This window comes from Heloderma suspectum, chromosome 1 (assembly GCF_057233095.1).
Source record: "Heloderma suspectum isolate Gila_16-S chromosome 1, 16-S_ref, whole genome shotgun sequence".
Classification (NCBI taxonomy): domain Eukaryota; kingdom Metazoa; phylum Chordata; class Lepidosauria; order Squamata; family Helodermatidae; genus Heloderma; species Heloderma suspectum.
Genome location: NC_139458.1, coordinates 80864402 through 80880833, shown reverse-complemented (window position 1 = coordinate 80880833; position 16432 = coordinate 80864402). Strand labels below are relative to the sequence as shown.

Here is a 16432-nt window from a genome sequence, read left to right as displayed (position 1 = left end):
TGTCAGAGAAACCCTGTCATACAGGTAGGAAATACTGCTCATCCCTGCAGCCCGCTTCAGGTCATCACTCCCAGCATTTGGTCTCCTCATCTCCTACATTACAAAGCTTAGTGTGAACACGGGCCATGTTTCACCTGAAAGCAACTACCATACTGGTCCCAGAGCTCAAACAGACTAGTTGGTGCCACGCTCCATCCAGGGACCAATTCAGTATACCTGCTGTATTGGTTCAAATGCTGTTTAGCATTTAAGATGGACATAGGCAAGAACTGGAGCACTATGGGTGGGGACAACAGATGAGTAGCTTTCAAAAATTATCCAGATTTCAACCACACAAGTAGGATTTAACACGTTTGTGCTGCTTGGACACATGCAGGAGTTTTAAGGGGTTAAAAGCATCACAGATGCATCTCATACATGAATAAGGGCACCATCCCACATAATGAATTCTTCATCCTCACGCTCTTGCAATATGACAGCTGCCTCAGTCAAAGCAAATGCTTTATTTTTTCCCATTAGGTAAAAGAAAGTAACACAGTTCAGTTCCAGCTGCTTTGATCCTGGTTTCTCAGTCAAGGCCTCAACAACCAGTTTTAGGTGAGAGTATCAGGCATAATATTGTAGATTGGCTTTCTTTTTGGCTTGCACTTCCAAGATTCCTTCCATGTAATCTTCATGAGTGAGCTCTGTAGCTCCATGCCGCAGGGCAATCATCCCCTGGCCCAATGAAAAAAAGGACAGTTTAGGAAAAGAGTCCTAACAGGTACCCCATAACCTGATACAGCATGCTGCAACTTTCAGGTTGAAAGTACCTCCCCCCCAACTCCTCCCCACCCAAATCAGCACCGGCTGTTGAGGGGAAGCAGCTTGGCGGAAACAACTTACCGCTTCCACACACACAGCCTTGCACTGTGCACCGTTGAAGTCATCTGTGCAACGAGCCAGCTCTTCATAGTTCACATCAGGGCTGCAGAGAAAGGAATTCTATTTTGAAAAAATCTCTACTGGGAACTTCCTGAGAAAACCTTAAACTCCAAAGCCCTGTGAACTTCCTGATAAAAGGAATTAAATTCTTTACTAGAATTTAAGCCAAATTCTGCAGACTGGATAAATTATGCAAATTTGCTTTATTTAATTCTGCATAATTTATTCTGGTTTTGCTAGTTACAGGGAAAGACAAGAAACAATACTGGGTGAAATTTCAACAGGTATCACTCACACAAGCCTATCTTCACAGCCATAAGGTCTAGAAACCTGCTTCAAGAAAAATAAAGCGAAGATTTATAGGCAGTTTAATTCTATGCCAAATATCACACTCTGCACTTCTACTGAATCATGGCATACCACCCTTCCTAAATGTCAGTGTGCACAGAGCCTAGAAAACAAGGATGGTACCATGGCTCATGACATGCAGCTGTTTTCACTACAAACAAGTGGCTTATTTCCTTTGCAATACCTGACATTCATCTTGCGTGAATGGATCTGCATAATCCTGGCTCTAGCTTCCTCATTGGGCATTGGGAACTCAATCTTGCGATCCAGCCGTCCTGAGCGGAGTAGAGCAGGGTCGAGGATGTCAACACGATTGGTTGCAGCAATCACCTGGATGAGGGATAAACACTTTGGAATGGTGTAGACAACAGATTCTGTACTCTGAGATGCAACTGAATCTGTTAAAACCTGCCTCATCAATACGATTTTGAAAGCCACACTGTGACACCTGCTTGCAGAATCACTTCTGGTACTCTTAACTAAGGGCAAAGTTACCTTGACTTGTGTGTTGGGTTGAAATCCATCAAGCTGGTTCAGCAATTCCAACATGGTCCTCTGTACTTCCCGATCACCAGCTTTTTCACTATCAAATCTGGAAGAAAACAAGGTGGAAAGTCAACTTTGTTTACATCATCCCTTGCAGAAATCTTCATTTTACCCTTTGAGATACATGTATAGGCCTAATTCAAAATATTACTGCAGTGGCACAACAGTCAACGAAACAAACCTCTCCCCTTGGTCTGAATGCACATATCCATGGCAACAAACAGAAGCTTGGATTATGTGGGTGTCGCCACAAACATACTGTTACTTCCTATGCCAGCATTAATGGACCAACTGTTGGCACAAATGGCTTTGCACATCGCTTAGAACATTCTTTAAGTGATTCATAAATATTGTTAAATAAATAAATAAATAAAGGTGGGTGATTGCGTCTATGGTGCTGTCGTGAGAAATAAGTGTAATTATTTATTTATCTGTGATACTTTTATACTGCTTAATATAATAAAATTCCTAGGTGGTTCACATTAAAATGTTAAATGCACTTTTTAAAATACATTATTAAAAACAATTCCAATTACAGTAACAGTACAGATCAATACTTAAGGCAACCCCATGTAATCCAACATTCCACATATTGCTGCAGCCATATGGAACTAGCATGGAGGGGAGTGTTTTTTCAGTAGCTACCCTGCATTGGGCTATACAGGACTACAAAAATAAAGTCACCTGGTTGCCACCATGCCTTTAAATGAGTGCTTAGCAATTGGGAGAGAAGAGATGTAATGTTCCTCCTCTTCCATTGCAGAGGGCAGGAATGGCACAAGAAGTCCAAACATCTAAGCTGCAGAGTCGAGTCACTGTTGTAGAAGAGCACGTCCACACGTAAAGTAGCTCTGAATCACGTCAAAACTGGCCCACTGACTATTGTACATGCTCAGTGACCATGAGCTGTTGACTGACTATTCGGGGGAGGGGGAAATAGAACAGAGTATCTTGGGAAAGGGCACGTCAGGCTGGCACCCTAAGCAGAACTTCACACTGCAACATTTTGTTTCAGATCCCACTTGTTGCATTTAATTAGCAAAAGTTCCCTGTTATTATTCTTGCCCAGTTCTGCTATCAAGGCTGCCAGAAGTAGCCGATATTTCCACATAATCCTCTGAATCAGTCCCACACCATACGCTAGTGCTGAACTATACAGACCTCCTTGTCCAACATATGTTCTTGCAGAGTCATGAAGGATCCCATGAATGGTTAAGAACAAACCTTCCAAGGTATGACACAGTTTTATTTGAAATGCTTGAAGGATTTTGGCATTTATCCTGGATCTTACAGAAAAGAATACCAGTATCTCACCTCTTTGTGCCAATGGCATCAAGTTCATCAATAAAAATGATAGAAGGTGCTTTCTCCTTGGCCAATGCAAAAGCATCTCGCACCAACTTGGCTCCATCTCCAATGAACATCTGCACCAGCTGTGGGCCAGCCAGCTTCAAGAATGTAGCCTAGAGGATGGGAGGAGAAAAGGAATTTATATGCAGGACAGTGTAGGTTCTGCCCAACAACAAATTTACTACTAAATACAATATTTTGCATCCTAACAGTCTCAGATTTCAAACAGTACAGCTGCTTAAAAACTAAATATTTGAAGCAAAATAATGCAAATGCACTATTAAATAAAGGATTTAGATTTCTGGCATGGACTACACAGCTATTAAGTAACTATGGAGATCCTAACCAAATACTGCCTCTCTTTCCTCCAAGACAAAAGACTAAGGCAATTCCTTAGGAAACCAACAGCAAACATCAGTCTTACCTTTGTCTGTGCAGCACATGCTCTGGCTAGGAGGGTCTTCCCTGTTCCTGGGGGTCCATACATGAGCACCCCTTTAGGAGGCTGGATACCCAAGTTTTCAAATTTCTCTTTATGATTCATTGGGAGCACAATGGCTTCTACCAGCTGTCAAGACACAAAGAGACAAATGAAGACCTCCCATTAAGCACTGAACCTCTGTGTGAACAAAGAGCTCATGTTTCCCAAACTCCAGGACAGATCATCATCATCTATAAAGCACCTAAAATGTACTGCTATTTAATGTAGATTAAAACAAAGATAGTCTCTGTCTGCAAGGTTACAGTCTGAAAGATAGCTCAATATTTTTTGCAAACAGCAGCCTCTTGTTCTCACCTCTTGGATCTGTTTATCCAGTCCCCCAATATCACTGTACTGTTCAGTAGGCCTCTCATCCACCTCCATGGCTTTTACCCTTGAGTCATACTCTGTGGGCAAGGTCTCCAGAATCAGGTAAGAGTCCTTGTTCACTCCCTGCAGATACAAATCCAAAAATTGGCCTTCTTTACTCAAAAAACCTACCTTCTCAAACCAAAGTCATGTGTTTTGTTCTTGTTGTTGAAACCTTCCTCTGTTACTGTTGCAAATCCACCAAGAATCTGTAACCTAGTGGGACCCATTTACACAGCATTCTGAAAAAAGTGGGGAAGGTGGATGGAGAAAAGTTCCCAGCAGTTCAGGAGAAATGGGTCACTTCACCGTTAAGAGTTATTATTTCAGGGCAGAGCTATTATTTCAGGGCATCAAAAGACCTGACTAATACTGCTGCGTTGTTGTCACTGTGGACCCTTTTTGAAATTAGAAATAAGAGATGACCCTTTGATTATTTTAAGGCAGGAGTTACAACATGGAGAAATGGAACAATAGCCACAGACCTTCAAGAAATAATGCAATCTTCATTTAGATCATAAGAACTAGTAGTTTGAAGTAAGGACCAAGAAAATCATTCCAGTATGCAATATACCAACATTAGGAAAGTAAGCAAGTTACATATCATCCAGTCTCCTTATTGCAACTTCAGGCAGTTCTTTTGTGAAGTGAACTCGGGGTATATGTAAGTATCTAGTTTCTTAAATATGTCAAAGTATCAATTACTATTAAGTACTTCACTCAACAGTATTCACATTTTAAGTGACAGCTGCATTGTAAGAGAGGCCTACTAAAGACTTAAAGCAGTTGGTAAATACAGGATGAACGAAAGATTACCTGGAGTGACAAGAAGATTAGAATCATAGAATAGTAGGGTTGGAAGGGGCCTACAAGGCCATCGAGTCCAACCTCCTGCTCAATGCAGGAATCCAAATCACAGCATCCCTGACAGATGCCTGTCCAGCCTAGCCTTGAATGCCTCCAGTGTGGGAGAGCCCACTACCTCCTTAGGGAATTGGTTCCATTGTCGTATTGCTCTAACAGTCATGTTCAGCCGGAATCTGGCTTCCTGTAATTTGAGCCCATTGTTCTATGTCTTGTACTCTGGGATGATTGAGAAGAGATGCTGGCCTTCCTCTTGTAGCAGCCATATCGGGGGTCAGACTAAGTAGCCTCATGCAGTCTCATGCTTCATGTTCTTGCTGAGCTCTTTCTCCCTTGAATATATTGTTGTAAGCTGACGAGACACAGGAATTCCTTATCTTGTCAAAGGTCATACAATTGTATATCTTGTTCTCTGCTGTTCTCTCCTTATCACGGCTACCCTATAACCCAGTTCTTGTATTATAAACAATAGTGCTAGGAGAAGAAATGTTGAGGACTGCAACCCCACGTGGGAGGGAGAGGAGGAGCCATTTCATATGTGTCACAATGTCAATAAAACCAATGTGCTGATGTATTTCGGGGCTTCTGGCTCTTTGGAAATGATTCCAGCCTTAAGCCCGCGCGTTAAATAATCTCTTTTTCCTTCACTCCGTGGTCTCTCTGACTCTGGGTTCTGCAACACTCTCTGTGACAACCTTTCAAGTACTTGAAGAGTGCTATCACATCTCCCCTAAGTCTTCTCTTCTCAAGGCTAAACATGCCCAGTTCTTTCAGTCTCTCTTCATAGGGCTTTGTTTCCAGTCCCTTGATCATCTTTTTTGCCCTCCTCTGAACCCTCTCCAGTTTGTCTGCATCCTTCTTAAAATGTGGTGCCCAGAACTGGACACAGTACTCCAGATGAGGCCTAACCAGTGCTGAGTAGAGGGGAACTAGTACTTCCCGGAATTTGGAAGCTATGCTTCTATGAATGCAGCCCAAAAGAGCATTTGCCTTTTTTGCAGCCACATCACATTGTTGGCTCATATTCAGCTTGTGATCGACAACAATTCCAAGATTACTAACATGCCATATGAATGCCCAGACAATATCACAGGATATCTCTTTTATGGGTAACCCAGGGGTATCTGTTGAGATGTTTTGCTTCTTAGAAAACAAACCAGGTACGTACATATTTGAGCTGCTCATGCTCATGTAGAACAGAAACTACTCACCACTAGGTCTCCGGGCTTCAGTTTTTCAGCATCAACTAACCCAATCACAGGCAGAAAATAAGTCTGTTAAAGAAAAAGCAACAAATGTCTACAACTTGACTTGGTCTAGGCTCCAGCAAATGCCAAATATCTCCAAATGCCTGTGAGTACAATTTTTGCAGGATTAAAATATACAACAAATATATCTAATTCACAATCTTAAAATCACCACAACAGAAATAGAAGGAACAAAGCGTTCCTCTTTAGAAGCCCTAGCTAAAAAACACCTGCTGATATAAAACTATTTTTTATTCTATCCTTGAAAGGGAGCAAAGAAGGGGTCCGGTAGGCTATACCATGATCTTTATTGTGGTGAGTTTCATGGAATCAGGTGGAAGCGACCATAGCCCAAGGTTAGAGCATACTTTTTGTCGATTCAGTCCCAGGCATCTCCAGTTAGAAAGATCTCAGGTAGTACATACATTTTGGAGAGCTGTTGCCAGTATGGACCAAAGAGCTTATTCATTTATTTATTTCATTTCTATACTGCCCAATAGCCAAAGCCCTCTGGCCAGTTCACAAAAAACAAAAGCACAGCATAAAATAATATAAAACATGAAAGCTTCAAACACAATATAACAGTACAACCAGAATGAAACCTAGCAGCAATGCTGAGTTTTAAAGTACAGATTTAAAACACCAAAGCTAAAAGACTAGGAAGCTAAAATGCTAAAATACTGGGAGAATAAAACAGTCTATACCTGGTGCTGGGAGAAGTACAACATAGGTGCCAGGCGAACCTCTCTAGCGAACTCATTCCACAGACGGGGTGCCACAGCAGAAAAGGCCCTCTTCCTGGTAGCCACCTGCCTCACTTCCTTTGGCAGGGGCTCACAGAGAAGGACTGCTGAGGATGATCTTAGCGTCTGGGCAGGCACATATGGGAGGAGGTGATCCTTAAGATAACCTGACCCCAAGCCGTCAAGGGCTTCAAACGTGAATACCAGCACTTTGAATCGGGCACAGAAATGGACCTGCAGCCAGTGCAGCTGGAAAAGTACTGGCGTAATGTGATCTTGTTGGCCAGTCCCTGTTAACAATCTTGCTGCCCTATTTTGGACTAGCTGAAGTTTCTGGACCGTTTTCAAAGGCAGCCCCACATATAACGCATTGCAGTAATCTAGACGAGAGGTTATCAGAGCATGGATAACTGTAGCTAGGCTATCTGTCCAGATAAGGGCATAGTTGGTATACTAGCCTAAGCTGATAAAAAGAGCTCTGTGCCACTGAGTTCACCTGTGCCTCATGTGGCAGTTCTGGGTCCAAGAACACCCCCAAACTACGAACCTGATCCTTTAGGGGGAGTGCAACCCCCCTCCAGAACAGGCTGAACATCACTTAGCCGGGCAGACAAACTACCCACTAACAGTACCTCCATCTTGTCTGGATTGAGTCTCAGTTTATTGGCCCTCACCCAGTCCATTACCATGCCCAGGCACTGATTCCGAACAGCCACTGCCTCACCTGAGTTTGATGAGAAAGAGAGGTAGAGCTGGATGTCATCCGCATATTGATGGCACCTCAGCCCATACCTCCAGATAGCTCCTCCCCCACGGTTTCATGTAGCTGTTGAATAGCATAGGGGATAAAATAGAGCCCTGTGGAACCCCATGGCGTAATTGCCAAGGCACAGAGCAATAATTCAGTATAAGCCAGCTCCATATAAGCTCATATAAATGACAATGTTTTCTTATCATGCTGCTCTCACCTGACGAGTGGAGGTTTTGATCACGGCACACTTGCCCTTCCTTTGAGAATCAAGGTCAATATTTGCTCCATCTTCCTCCTGGTCATTTGGATCAACATCCAGCAGCTAGAGGTGTAAAGAAACTATCAGGAGTGCAGACACATTGGTCAAATATACCATGATCACAACATATTCCTGGCTTATAGTTATACACTGGAATGAAAAAAGGCACTAGATATTCAACTGCCATTAGTGCTGGTACTGCTTGAAAGGCCTCCGACGTGGTCTTGGCTCACGGCTAGCTAAGGAATGCTGGAAGTTGTAGGACTTTTTTCTGTCTAAACATGCATAGGATGATGCCCTAACATATCTACTGCACAACAGCAGCTAGGAAATATTGTGTCAGACATTCAAGTATGCAGGACAATGAAATGATAACAAGGGCATCGCAGTAATTTTGTTTCTTCGAGAAGCTTAAGTAAAAACATAAACAGACACAATTTAATTTATTTTCTGTATTCTTATACCACCATTCAGCCAAACAGCTCCCTGGGTGGTTCGCAGTAAAAATATATACTAATAACTAGTGTCTGCAAAACTAGCTATTTCAGTATTTTCCCCAAGGTTTTAAAATGGAGAGAAAAAGCCATTTGATTTAGAAATGGAAAGCATGCATGCAGATTGCTGCCTTTGCTGAGAAATGCAGATTCCCCTTTTTGATTACATCTATTTTTCAGACGAACAAATAAAAGGTCAGGGAGAAAGACAAACAATATCATCCTACTCATGTTTACTTGGAAGAAAGTTCCACTGTGTTCAACAGCACTTACTTCCTCATATGTGTATTTAGTATTGAACTGGAAGTCATTTCAAGAAATCTTGTGAAGAAATCATATCAAGTCACTGTCAGCCAAGAAAGGGACCAGCTTATTAATGACCTCATATTTACCTACTCTGTCATTTTTACAAGGCCAGTTTAGCATCACCTCACTAAACCAATTATGGAAGTTGGTCTCCCAAAGCACAAAAGAATCCTCTTACACCCACTAATAAGAAGTATTTATAACAGCACCAATTTTACCATTAAGCATAAAGAACTCACCTCTATGACATTGGAAACAAGGTAAGGCAGGGTTTTATTCACTTTGATCTTCTCACTGTTCTCTTTGATCTTATCTTTCATGGCTTGTAGCTCATGAGTTACTCTCAGCACCTCACTCTTCATGATCTGTAAAGCCCATAGTGCATAAGGGATTTTAAACAATAATAATATATTTATGTTCATGCAAATCTGGAGAGAGGGGGAACGAAACAGAACCCCCCCCCCCAAGGAAACAATTAAGAAAAGGAAGGAGGGAAGTCATTTAGGCATAACAGAAGAAATGGGAAACAAGCTTTGCAGAATTTTTCCCTTCTCAAGAAAGGTTTTGACACAAAATTGTCCTGAAAAGTTTGATGCAGCAGGTCCCTTTGAAAGCAAATGGTGTGTGAAAAGCATATGGATATTGTGCATGCATGTGTGGCATGGGGTGTGCAAGACTAAAAGGCCATTTTGTTTCATACCCACTTCATATTTAGTACACAGTATCTGTGGGACATAGATTGTGTAAACACACTAAAACGGGCCAGCTTTCCAAGCCCAAAGTTAAGCTTTGTTTTAGGCTGTAATCCTAACATACTATTTGCTTAGTAAACAAGATCAGGTTTGGGCTGTAACTCTAAATTTTAGGGTGCAGTCCTATTGAGATAGTCTGCAGCCTCCAAAGTCGGAGGCTTCTGAGTATCCAATGCAGGATGGCCAAAGCACAAAGGCGAACCAGCCGACCTGCATTTTTGGCTAGACAGTCGATTTCAGCTATCTAGCCGTGGCTTCGGGGAGCGAAGGAGGCCGCGCGGTGCATAGGAAGCTGTATAAAGCGGCTTCCGCGGTCTCCTCCCCTCCCCTCTCTCAGGACCGCCCCCTTTCCCCCATTTCTGAGTGTGGAGACGTAGCTGGTGTGGAGAGAACCGCGCTGGCTGCAGGGGGGCAGGGTATGCAGTTTCTGGGAACTGAGTTTGGAGCCCTAGCTCCAACCTTGGTTCCCAGAAACTGAAAAATGCTATGGCCATCTAGACATTGTCTAGCGGCCATAGGATTACTCTCTCCAACACTTTTAGAATACAGCCTTATCCTGAGCTAAATGGCAAAATAAGAGATTATAGCTGTATAATTTACAGAAATAATCCCACCAGGCTAGGACGGATTTGGGGTGGCTCCAGTCAATCCTGGAGAGCAGGTCCAGGTATGTGGTGCTGGGGGACTGCTGCTCTACCCCATGGCCCTGTGGGGTGTCACAAGGTTCTATCTTATTTCCCATGCTTCTACATGAAACTTCTGGGTAAGGTTTGGGCTGGGATGTTATCAATATGCAGATGACACCCGCCCCCCCCTCTCTCGTGTCCATGAGCAAATCCTTGAGAGGCAGTGAAAGTCCAGAACTGGTGTTTGGGAACCATTTCAGAATGGACAAGAGTGAACAAACTGAAACGTAATTCAGGTAAGACAGAAGTACCAATGGTTGGGGTTCAGTTCTGGAGATCTTAGAGAAGGTATCCAGCCTATTTTGGATGAGGCTGTGCTCCTCCTGAAGCAATAGGTTTGCAGTTTGGGGGTACTTCTGGATCTGCTGTTGCTCTTCCAGCAGCAGTGGCCATGACTTCCTGGAGGTCAGACTGAGCCATGATGGTTCAGGCCCCAGTTACTTCCAGGTAGGGCTACTATAATACTCTCTATATACAAAGGGGTCACCCTGGATGACAGTCCACAAACTTCAGTTGTTGCAGAGCAGTAGAAGGACTTCCAGAATGAACTGCATTATGTCAGTTGTATGCTAGCTTCTGGCTACCAATGTGTTTCTGAATTCCATTTAAGGTAGTGGTGCTACCCTTTACAGGAATCCCCTCCTCCCTCTTAAGACTGCTCAAGAACTGGCACCCAGATTGTGTAATATTCTCACCAGGGAGGTTCAGCTGCCCTCTCCTTGCCTGCCTTTAAGCAGGCACTGAAAAGTGTATTATTTCAGCTGGCTTTTTGCCTAGAAAAGCAGAACGACGAACAGGTATGCCAGGCACGAGCTGGTGGTTAACAGAGAAACCAGACAGGCATGGGTGGGACGGGAGAGGTGGTGGTGTGTCTGATGACAGGAACCAAACACAGGGACGACAGGAAAGGGGTGGGGAGACAGCTTGCTAGAGCCATGAAGCAGACGACTCAGTCTCGCCCGGCCACACCTTGATCTCACTGTCCAGCAGGCGGGTACGCTGTACGATTTCTTCCGTAGACATTTTCAATACCTCCTCTCCAATTCCATCCTACGGAGAAACACGCAGTCATGGTAAAAATCAAAGGGAGCCTATCTGTCCGGCCCCAGCCCCTACTCGCCCAGGGCTCTTCCACAGGACGGCCTGAGAGGAGCAACTCCTGCCAGTGCCATGGACGAGGCTACGGTCTCCCCCTCATCTCTGCACCTCACAACTACCAGCATCCGTCTCCCCACTTTCCTCACCTCCGCCTCATCCCAGACCGACGCCATCTTTCCTCGGCAGAATAGAGAAGCTCCGTGTTCGAAACAGCAGATTCCACGCGCTTGGCGGAAACAGCGTCAATGGCGTTTTTCGCCGTCACGACGCCCAAAGCTTTTCTTCGAGCTCAGTTACCATGCCCGCCTTCGCCGCCCTTCTCCTGAGCCCAGCCAGCCGAACGGGACTGTCGAATCTGCCGAGTTAGGTGGAACAGGCCGGTTTTTCCTGAGTCATGTGACCACGCTGAAATTTGCTGAGTGATGGCCATTTCTTAGCTCCATAGCGGTGAACCGGCCGCCATCTTACTTTGGGGCAACAGCGGAAGCCTTGGACGGGTTGTGCCCATAGAGATAAATGTAGAATACACAAGCCCCTCATTTCCACTATGATTTGGGACCTCCATTTTACACTGCGCAGTACGTGACATTTTACACTGCGCAGTACGTGACGTGGAGAACTAAGCGCAGTACGTGACAGCATTCCGGGGGATTAAATTGAGTGAGAGGGCGATAGACATGACAATTGACCTAGGTTTTCCTAAACTATACCCTGAAGCATATTTTTGAATTCGTCTTCTTTTCACAGAGGTGCTGATGACGTTAAATGGTCCTTAGACAAGGATTTGTTTATTGTACTACATTTCTATCCTCCCTTCCCTCCTCTTGCAAAGAACCCGAGGGGGCTTACATGGTCCTCCTCTTTGTTTTATCCTCACAACAACCCTGTGAGGTACGTTAGGATGAGAGTAAATGGTTGGCCTAAAGTCATCCCGACTAGAACCCGGATCCCCCAAGTCCCAGCCTAACGCTCTAACCGTAACACCACACTGGCTGTTTTACTGACAGACCTCTAAAGGCAGGCCTGCAGCAAGTAACAGGGAGGAGAGAGCGTGGAGGTCAAAGGGAAGAGTACACGGTTAATTCATTGTGCCTGAGGGTACCACAAACATGTTTTCAGGCTGTTTAAACACAAGAACATCCATGCCCTGCATAATTGTATATTGGAGCATTGCAGTGAAGACTAGAATAAGGCCGAGTGGGTGACAGCAATTAAAACTTTCATTAGAGATTTGTTAGTCATTATCAACTTGAATCCCTCACTGGATAGTGGAAATAATTATCATAGCCATGGATGTGACTCCCAGCCCAACCAGCACTATGGGAATCTTAACAGTGGACTAAATTAGAGGGTTGTTGTAAGCCGCTATCTCTCAGCCCCCTCTCACAGCCCACAAAAAGCTGTGATTTTTACAACTAGTAATTTCTTATGGCTATGCTTGGATTCCCTCCTAGGAAATATGGAGTGAGAAGGAAAAGTGAAGCTTCTCACTGGCTACTTTTTTGCATGTTAGGTGAGAACTTTAACAAAAAAAGGGGGGGGGTGGATCTCAGTTTGCTCACTGTCTGCTCAAACTTCACCTGTTGAATTACTTCCTGCCTGTCATACAGCTTTAAATGCACAGGAGAACTATGGGGAAGAAACAGTAATGACTTTCCTATGGGCTGGAGGTGAGAGAGAGGGAGGGAGAATGAAATAAGGACCATTGTGGGCTGCAGCAGAGTATACTCCTTATCCTCCTGGAGGGGCCTTTGTCACACAAGCAGGCCTCAGAAATAGGGACCCTAAACCAGAGCAACATTGAAGTTCTAGTTATGATTTTTAGTTTTACTTTCACAACTGCTTTGTAGGTAACCTGTGTCTCCATATACTAAGGAAAGCCTTATTATTTTTTATTGCTGATAGCAGCCTTGGGCACCTTGGAGTAGGAATTTAAATATGCAAGCTAACCTACTGCTAGGAAATAAGATTGCAGGGCTAACAATGCCAACACAGGACAGAGCAGTCAAGTCCAGAATGTGTATTTATAGACTGGATAATACCAAGCCCTTCGAACAAGCAGCATGGCCACTGAAATGAAGCAGCCGCTGGCGCCAGCAGTGCAGTCTTTTCCAACCTGGTGCCTGCCAGATCTTTCAGATTGTAACTCCCAGCATTCCTGACCATTGGTCATGCTGGCTGGGGCTGATGGGAGTTGAAGTCCTAACATCTGGAAGACACCAGGTTGGGGAAGGCTGCGCTAGAGTGACCTGGCCAGAACTAGGGTCATATAGGCCACACTGTTAGATGTTTCTTAATATTTGACTGTGGGGCTGTTCACATGGCTTGTTGACCCATGGTGAGAGCACCATTTTGAATATGCAACCTCTGCTCAAGGGTTGTCCTGTCCTGCAAACCTGGTGAGCTTGGAGTATGTGAGGGTTAAACATTGCATAACCCATGATCTGTTTTAACCCTTGCATAACCCATGCTCAATGGGTTTGCACCTGGCAGCTGTGGGTGTTGCAGCTTGTCATAGGTTATTTGACACACAATGAGCCACGGTGTGTCACCCAAGCTCGGTCAATAACTCATTGCATATCTACCATTGGAGGCAGGGTCCTTAAAAACTAGAGGAACTTGTTAAACATGTTTTCCAGCCAATGTTGCAGCGCAGACTCTACCAAGCAGCAACTGAACCTCTCCATTCAATGGGATTTTACTTCTGGGTAGGCATGTATAGAACTGTGCTGTTAATTTATCTGTGAAAGTAAGGAACAGCAGTTTAAGTTTTCTTAGACTGTAATTAGGCTGTAATTAGAAGTTTAGCAGAACTGAAGCACCTGCTTTCCAGCTCAGAATGAGTTTTTCTGTAATGATACATCATTTGATAGAAGCACTTCTACCATCACATAAACCTTAACTCTGTATCCAGTATAGACTGAAGAGTTATCTAGCTTCTAGCTGTTTTATAACTGCTCATAAAATGCAATCATCCAGTCTTAAAACTGCTACAAGTTAGGGGTAATTTAATTTGACATGTTGTGAGAGTATATTAATTCCATTATGTGGTAATGGAAAAAAACCACACCACCCATTAACTTCAATGGGCTCCCTATTAGAGAGCTTATCCCTATTAGAGAATATACAGTTAATGGCTGCCTATTAGCTACTGTGCAATGTTCAAGGTTATGTTGTTGACATGCAAAGCCCTAAACAATTTGGGACCAGGATATCTAGCAGACCACCTTCCCCTATTATATCCAGCTGACCTTTAAGATCTTCAGAGGTGGTCTTGCTGGCTGTTCTGCGATCTACAGATTGTCACCACATAATATCTCAAAGGCGGGACTTCTTGGTGGCAGCACTCAACCTCTGGGAAACCCTCCCCCATGCAGTCTGGGAGGCAGAGAATGTGGTACGTTTCAAATAACCCCTAAAAAGACACTTGTTCACCCAGGCTTGTAATTGCAATTAATTATATGCTGCTCCATCTTACTGTTCCTTGTATTGTATTGTTATAGCAGTTGCAATTGTTCAGTAGCTTATTTAAATGTGATTTTTAGTATGTAAAAATCTATTTGTGATAGCCAAAAGCCAAGTTAAACCTCCTGAAAGCAAGGGTATCCTTGCACTGAATGGATCCCCCTACCCCAGGGTATTGCAACACACACAACTAGAAAACACACCTGTCTTATCATAAGTATGTCTTAATTATTTGAGAAGTCTCTTCATCACATACCACAAGGCTACTTGTTTATCAGCCTTTCATTGCAGTTACTAAGGGAAAGAAGATTCTCAGTTCTGTTTCCCAGGTGCAATGTAATCCTAAGCATATACTCATAAGCAAGTTCCACTGAGTTCAGTGGGACTCAAGTATGCTTAGGATTGCAGTCTTCGTGAAATGTGTTTTTTGGAGAACTATAAAAGCACAGCTAAGAATTTAGTCTGGCATGCTAGGTGGAGACCATTGTTCAAGACCTCACCATGATGCAACTCTTATATTCACTTATGAAATAACATGTTGGGGGTAGTCCTTAGCGTTTAAAACATGCTTTCAGGAAGATTCCCCACCCCCACCTCAATTTATGATCTCTTGTCATAATATACAAAAGGGTACTAAAAAAAATTAGTGTGTAGAAACAACCGTTTTTTCTATGTACACCAGTTGCTTGGGAACATGGGTGGGAAGGTGCTGTTGTGCTCATGCCCTGCTTGTGGGTTCCTGGTCGACAGCTGGTTGGCCACTGTGTGAACAGAATGCTGGACTAGATGGACCCTTGGTCTGATCCAGCAGGGCTCTTATGTTCCTCCTCCATGTCTAGCTCATTAACAAACCAAGAAGAGCTGGTTTGGGATGGCAGCAAAAAAGCAGATTGTTGCAAAGTCTGTTTTAATTTTGCCTCTGGAGAGCATAAGAAACACACTAACACCCTATCAATCTGACATATACCCTCCTGCACCGGTATTTAGGGTGGCTTGCAGGACTTTTCCCGCTCCACTCAAATGGCTCTTGCATTAAAAAAAATTGCTGTTTTATGTGTTCACATTAACTTCTGCTAACCACAGCATTCACAACGGGGTTAACAATTGTCTGTCTCCTTTTCTTATCTAGATCCATTTCAATCGGGCTTCAGGCCTGGTTTTGGAACGGAAACTGCCTTGGTCGCCCTGTGGGATGACCTCTGCCGGGAGAGGGACAGGGGGAGTGCGACCCTGTTGATTCTCCTGGACCTCTCAGCGGCTTTCGATACCATCGACCATGGTATCCTTCTGGATAGGTTGTCTGGGTTGGGAGTTGGAGGCACTGCACTACAGTGGTTCCGCTCCTACCTGGATGGCCGATTCCAGAAGGTGGTGCTGGGGGATTATTGCTCTGTGCCATGGCAATTGTGCCATGGGGTTCCACAGGGCTCTATTTTATCCCCCATGCTGTTTAACATCTACATGAAACCACTGGGGGAGGTTATCCGGAGGTGTGGGCTGAGGTGCCATCAATATGCAGATGACACCCAGCTCTACCTCTCTTTCTCATCAAAACCAGGTGAGGCAGTGGCTGTTCTGAACCAGTGCCTGGGCACGGTAATGGACTGGATGAGGGCCAATGAACTGAAACTCAATCCAGACAAGATGGAGGTACTGTTAGTGGGTGGTTCGTCTGCCTGGCTAGGTGATATTCAACCTGTTCTGGAGGGGGTTGCACTCCCCCTAAAGGATCAAGTTCGTAGTTTGGGG

At 44.1% G+C, this 16432-nt stretch overlaps 1 protein-coding gene across 1 annotated transcript; it reads right to left on the bottom strand.

Annotated features, from left to right (window-relative positions):
• Positions 1-483: 483 nt before the first annotated feature.
• On the bottom strand, positions 484-11396 carry PSMC3 (proteasome 26S subunit, ATPase 3). The gene is made up of 12 exons (XM_084849349.1): positions 11365-11396; positions 11090-11170; positions 8922-9047; positions 7841-7945; positions 6094-6156; positions 3965-4102; positions 3593-3736; positions 3133-3281; positions 1768-1864; positions 1457-1602; positions 886-967; positions 484-717 (listed from the first exon to the last, which is right to left on the bottom strand). The coding sequence occupies exons 1-12, from the start codon at positions 11389-11391 to the stop codon at positions 607-609; spliced, it is 1269 nt and encodes a 422-aa protein (XP_084705475.1). The 5' UTR covers positions 11392-11396; the 3' UTR covers positions 484-606.
• Positions 11397-16432: the final 5036 nt, after the last annotated feature.

Coding starts and splice junctions, on each gene's coding strand:
- PSMC3 (XM_084849349.1), bottom strand. CDS start 11,391: ATGGCGTCGGTCTGGGATGAGGCGGAG. Junction 6,157..7,840: donor TCAAAACCTCCACTCGTCAG/GTGAGAGCAGCA, acceptor TTTCTTTAACAG/ACTTATTTTCTGCCTGTGAT. Junction 1,603..1,767: donor AACCCAACACACAAGTCAAG/GTAACTTTGCCC, acceptor TCCCTCATCCAG/GTGATTGCTGCAACCAATCG.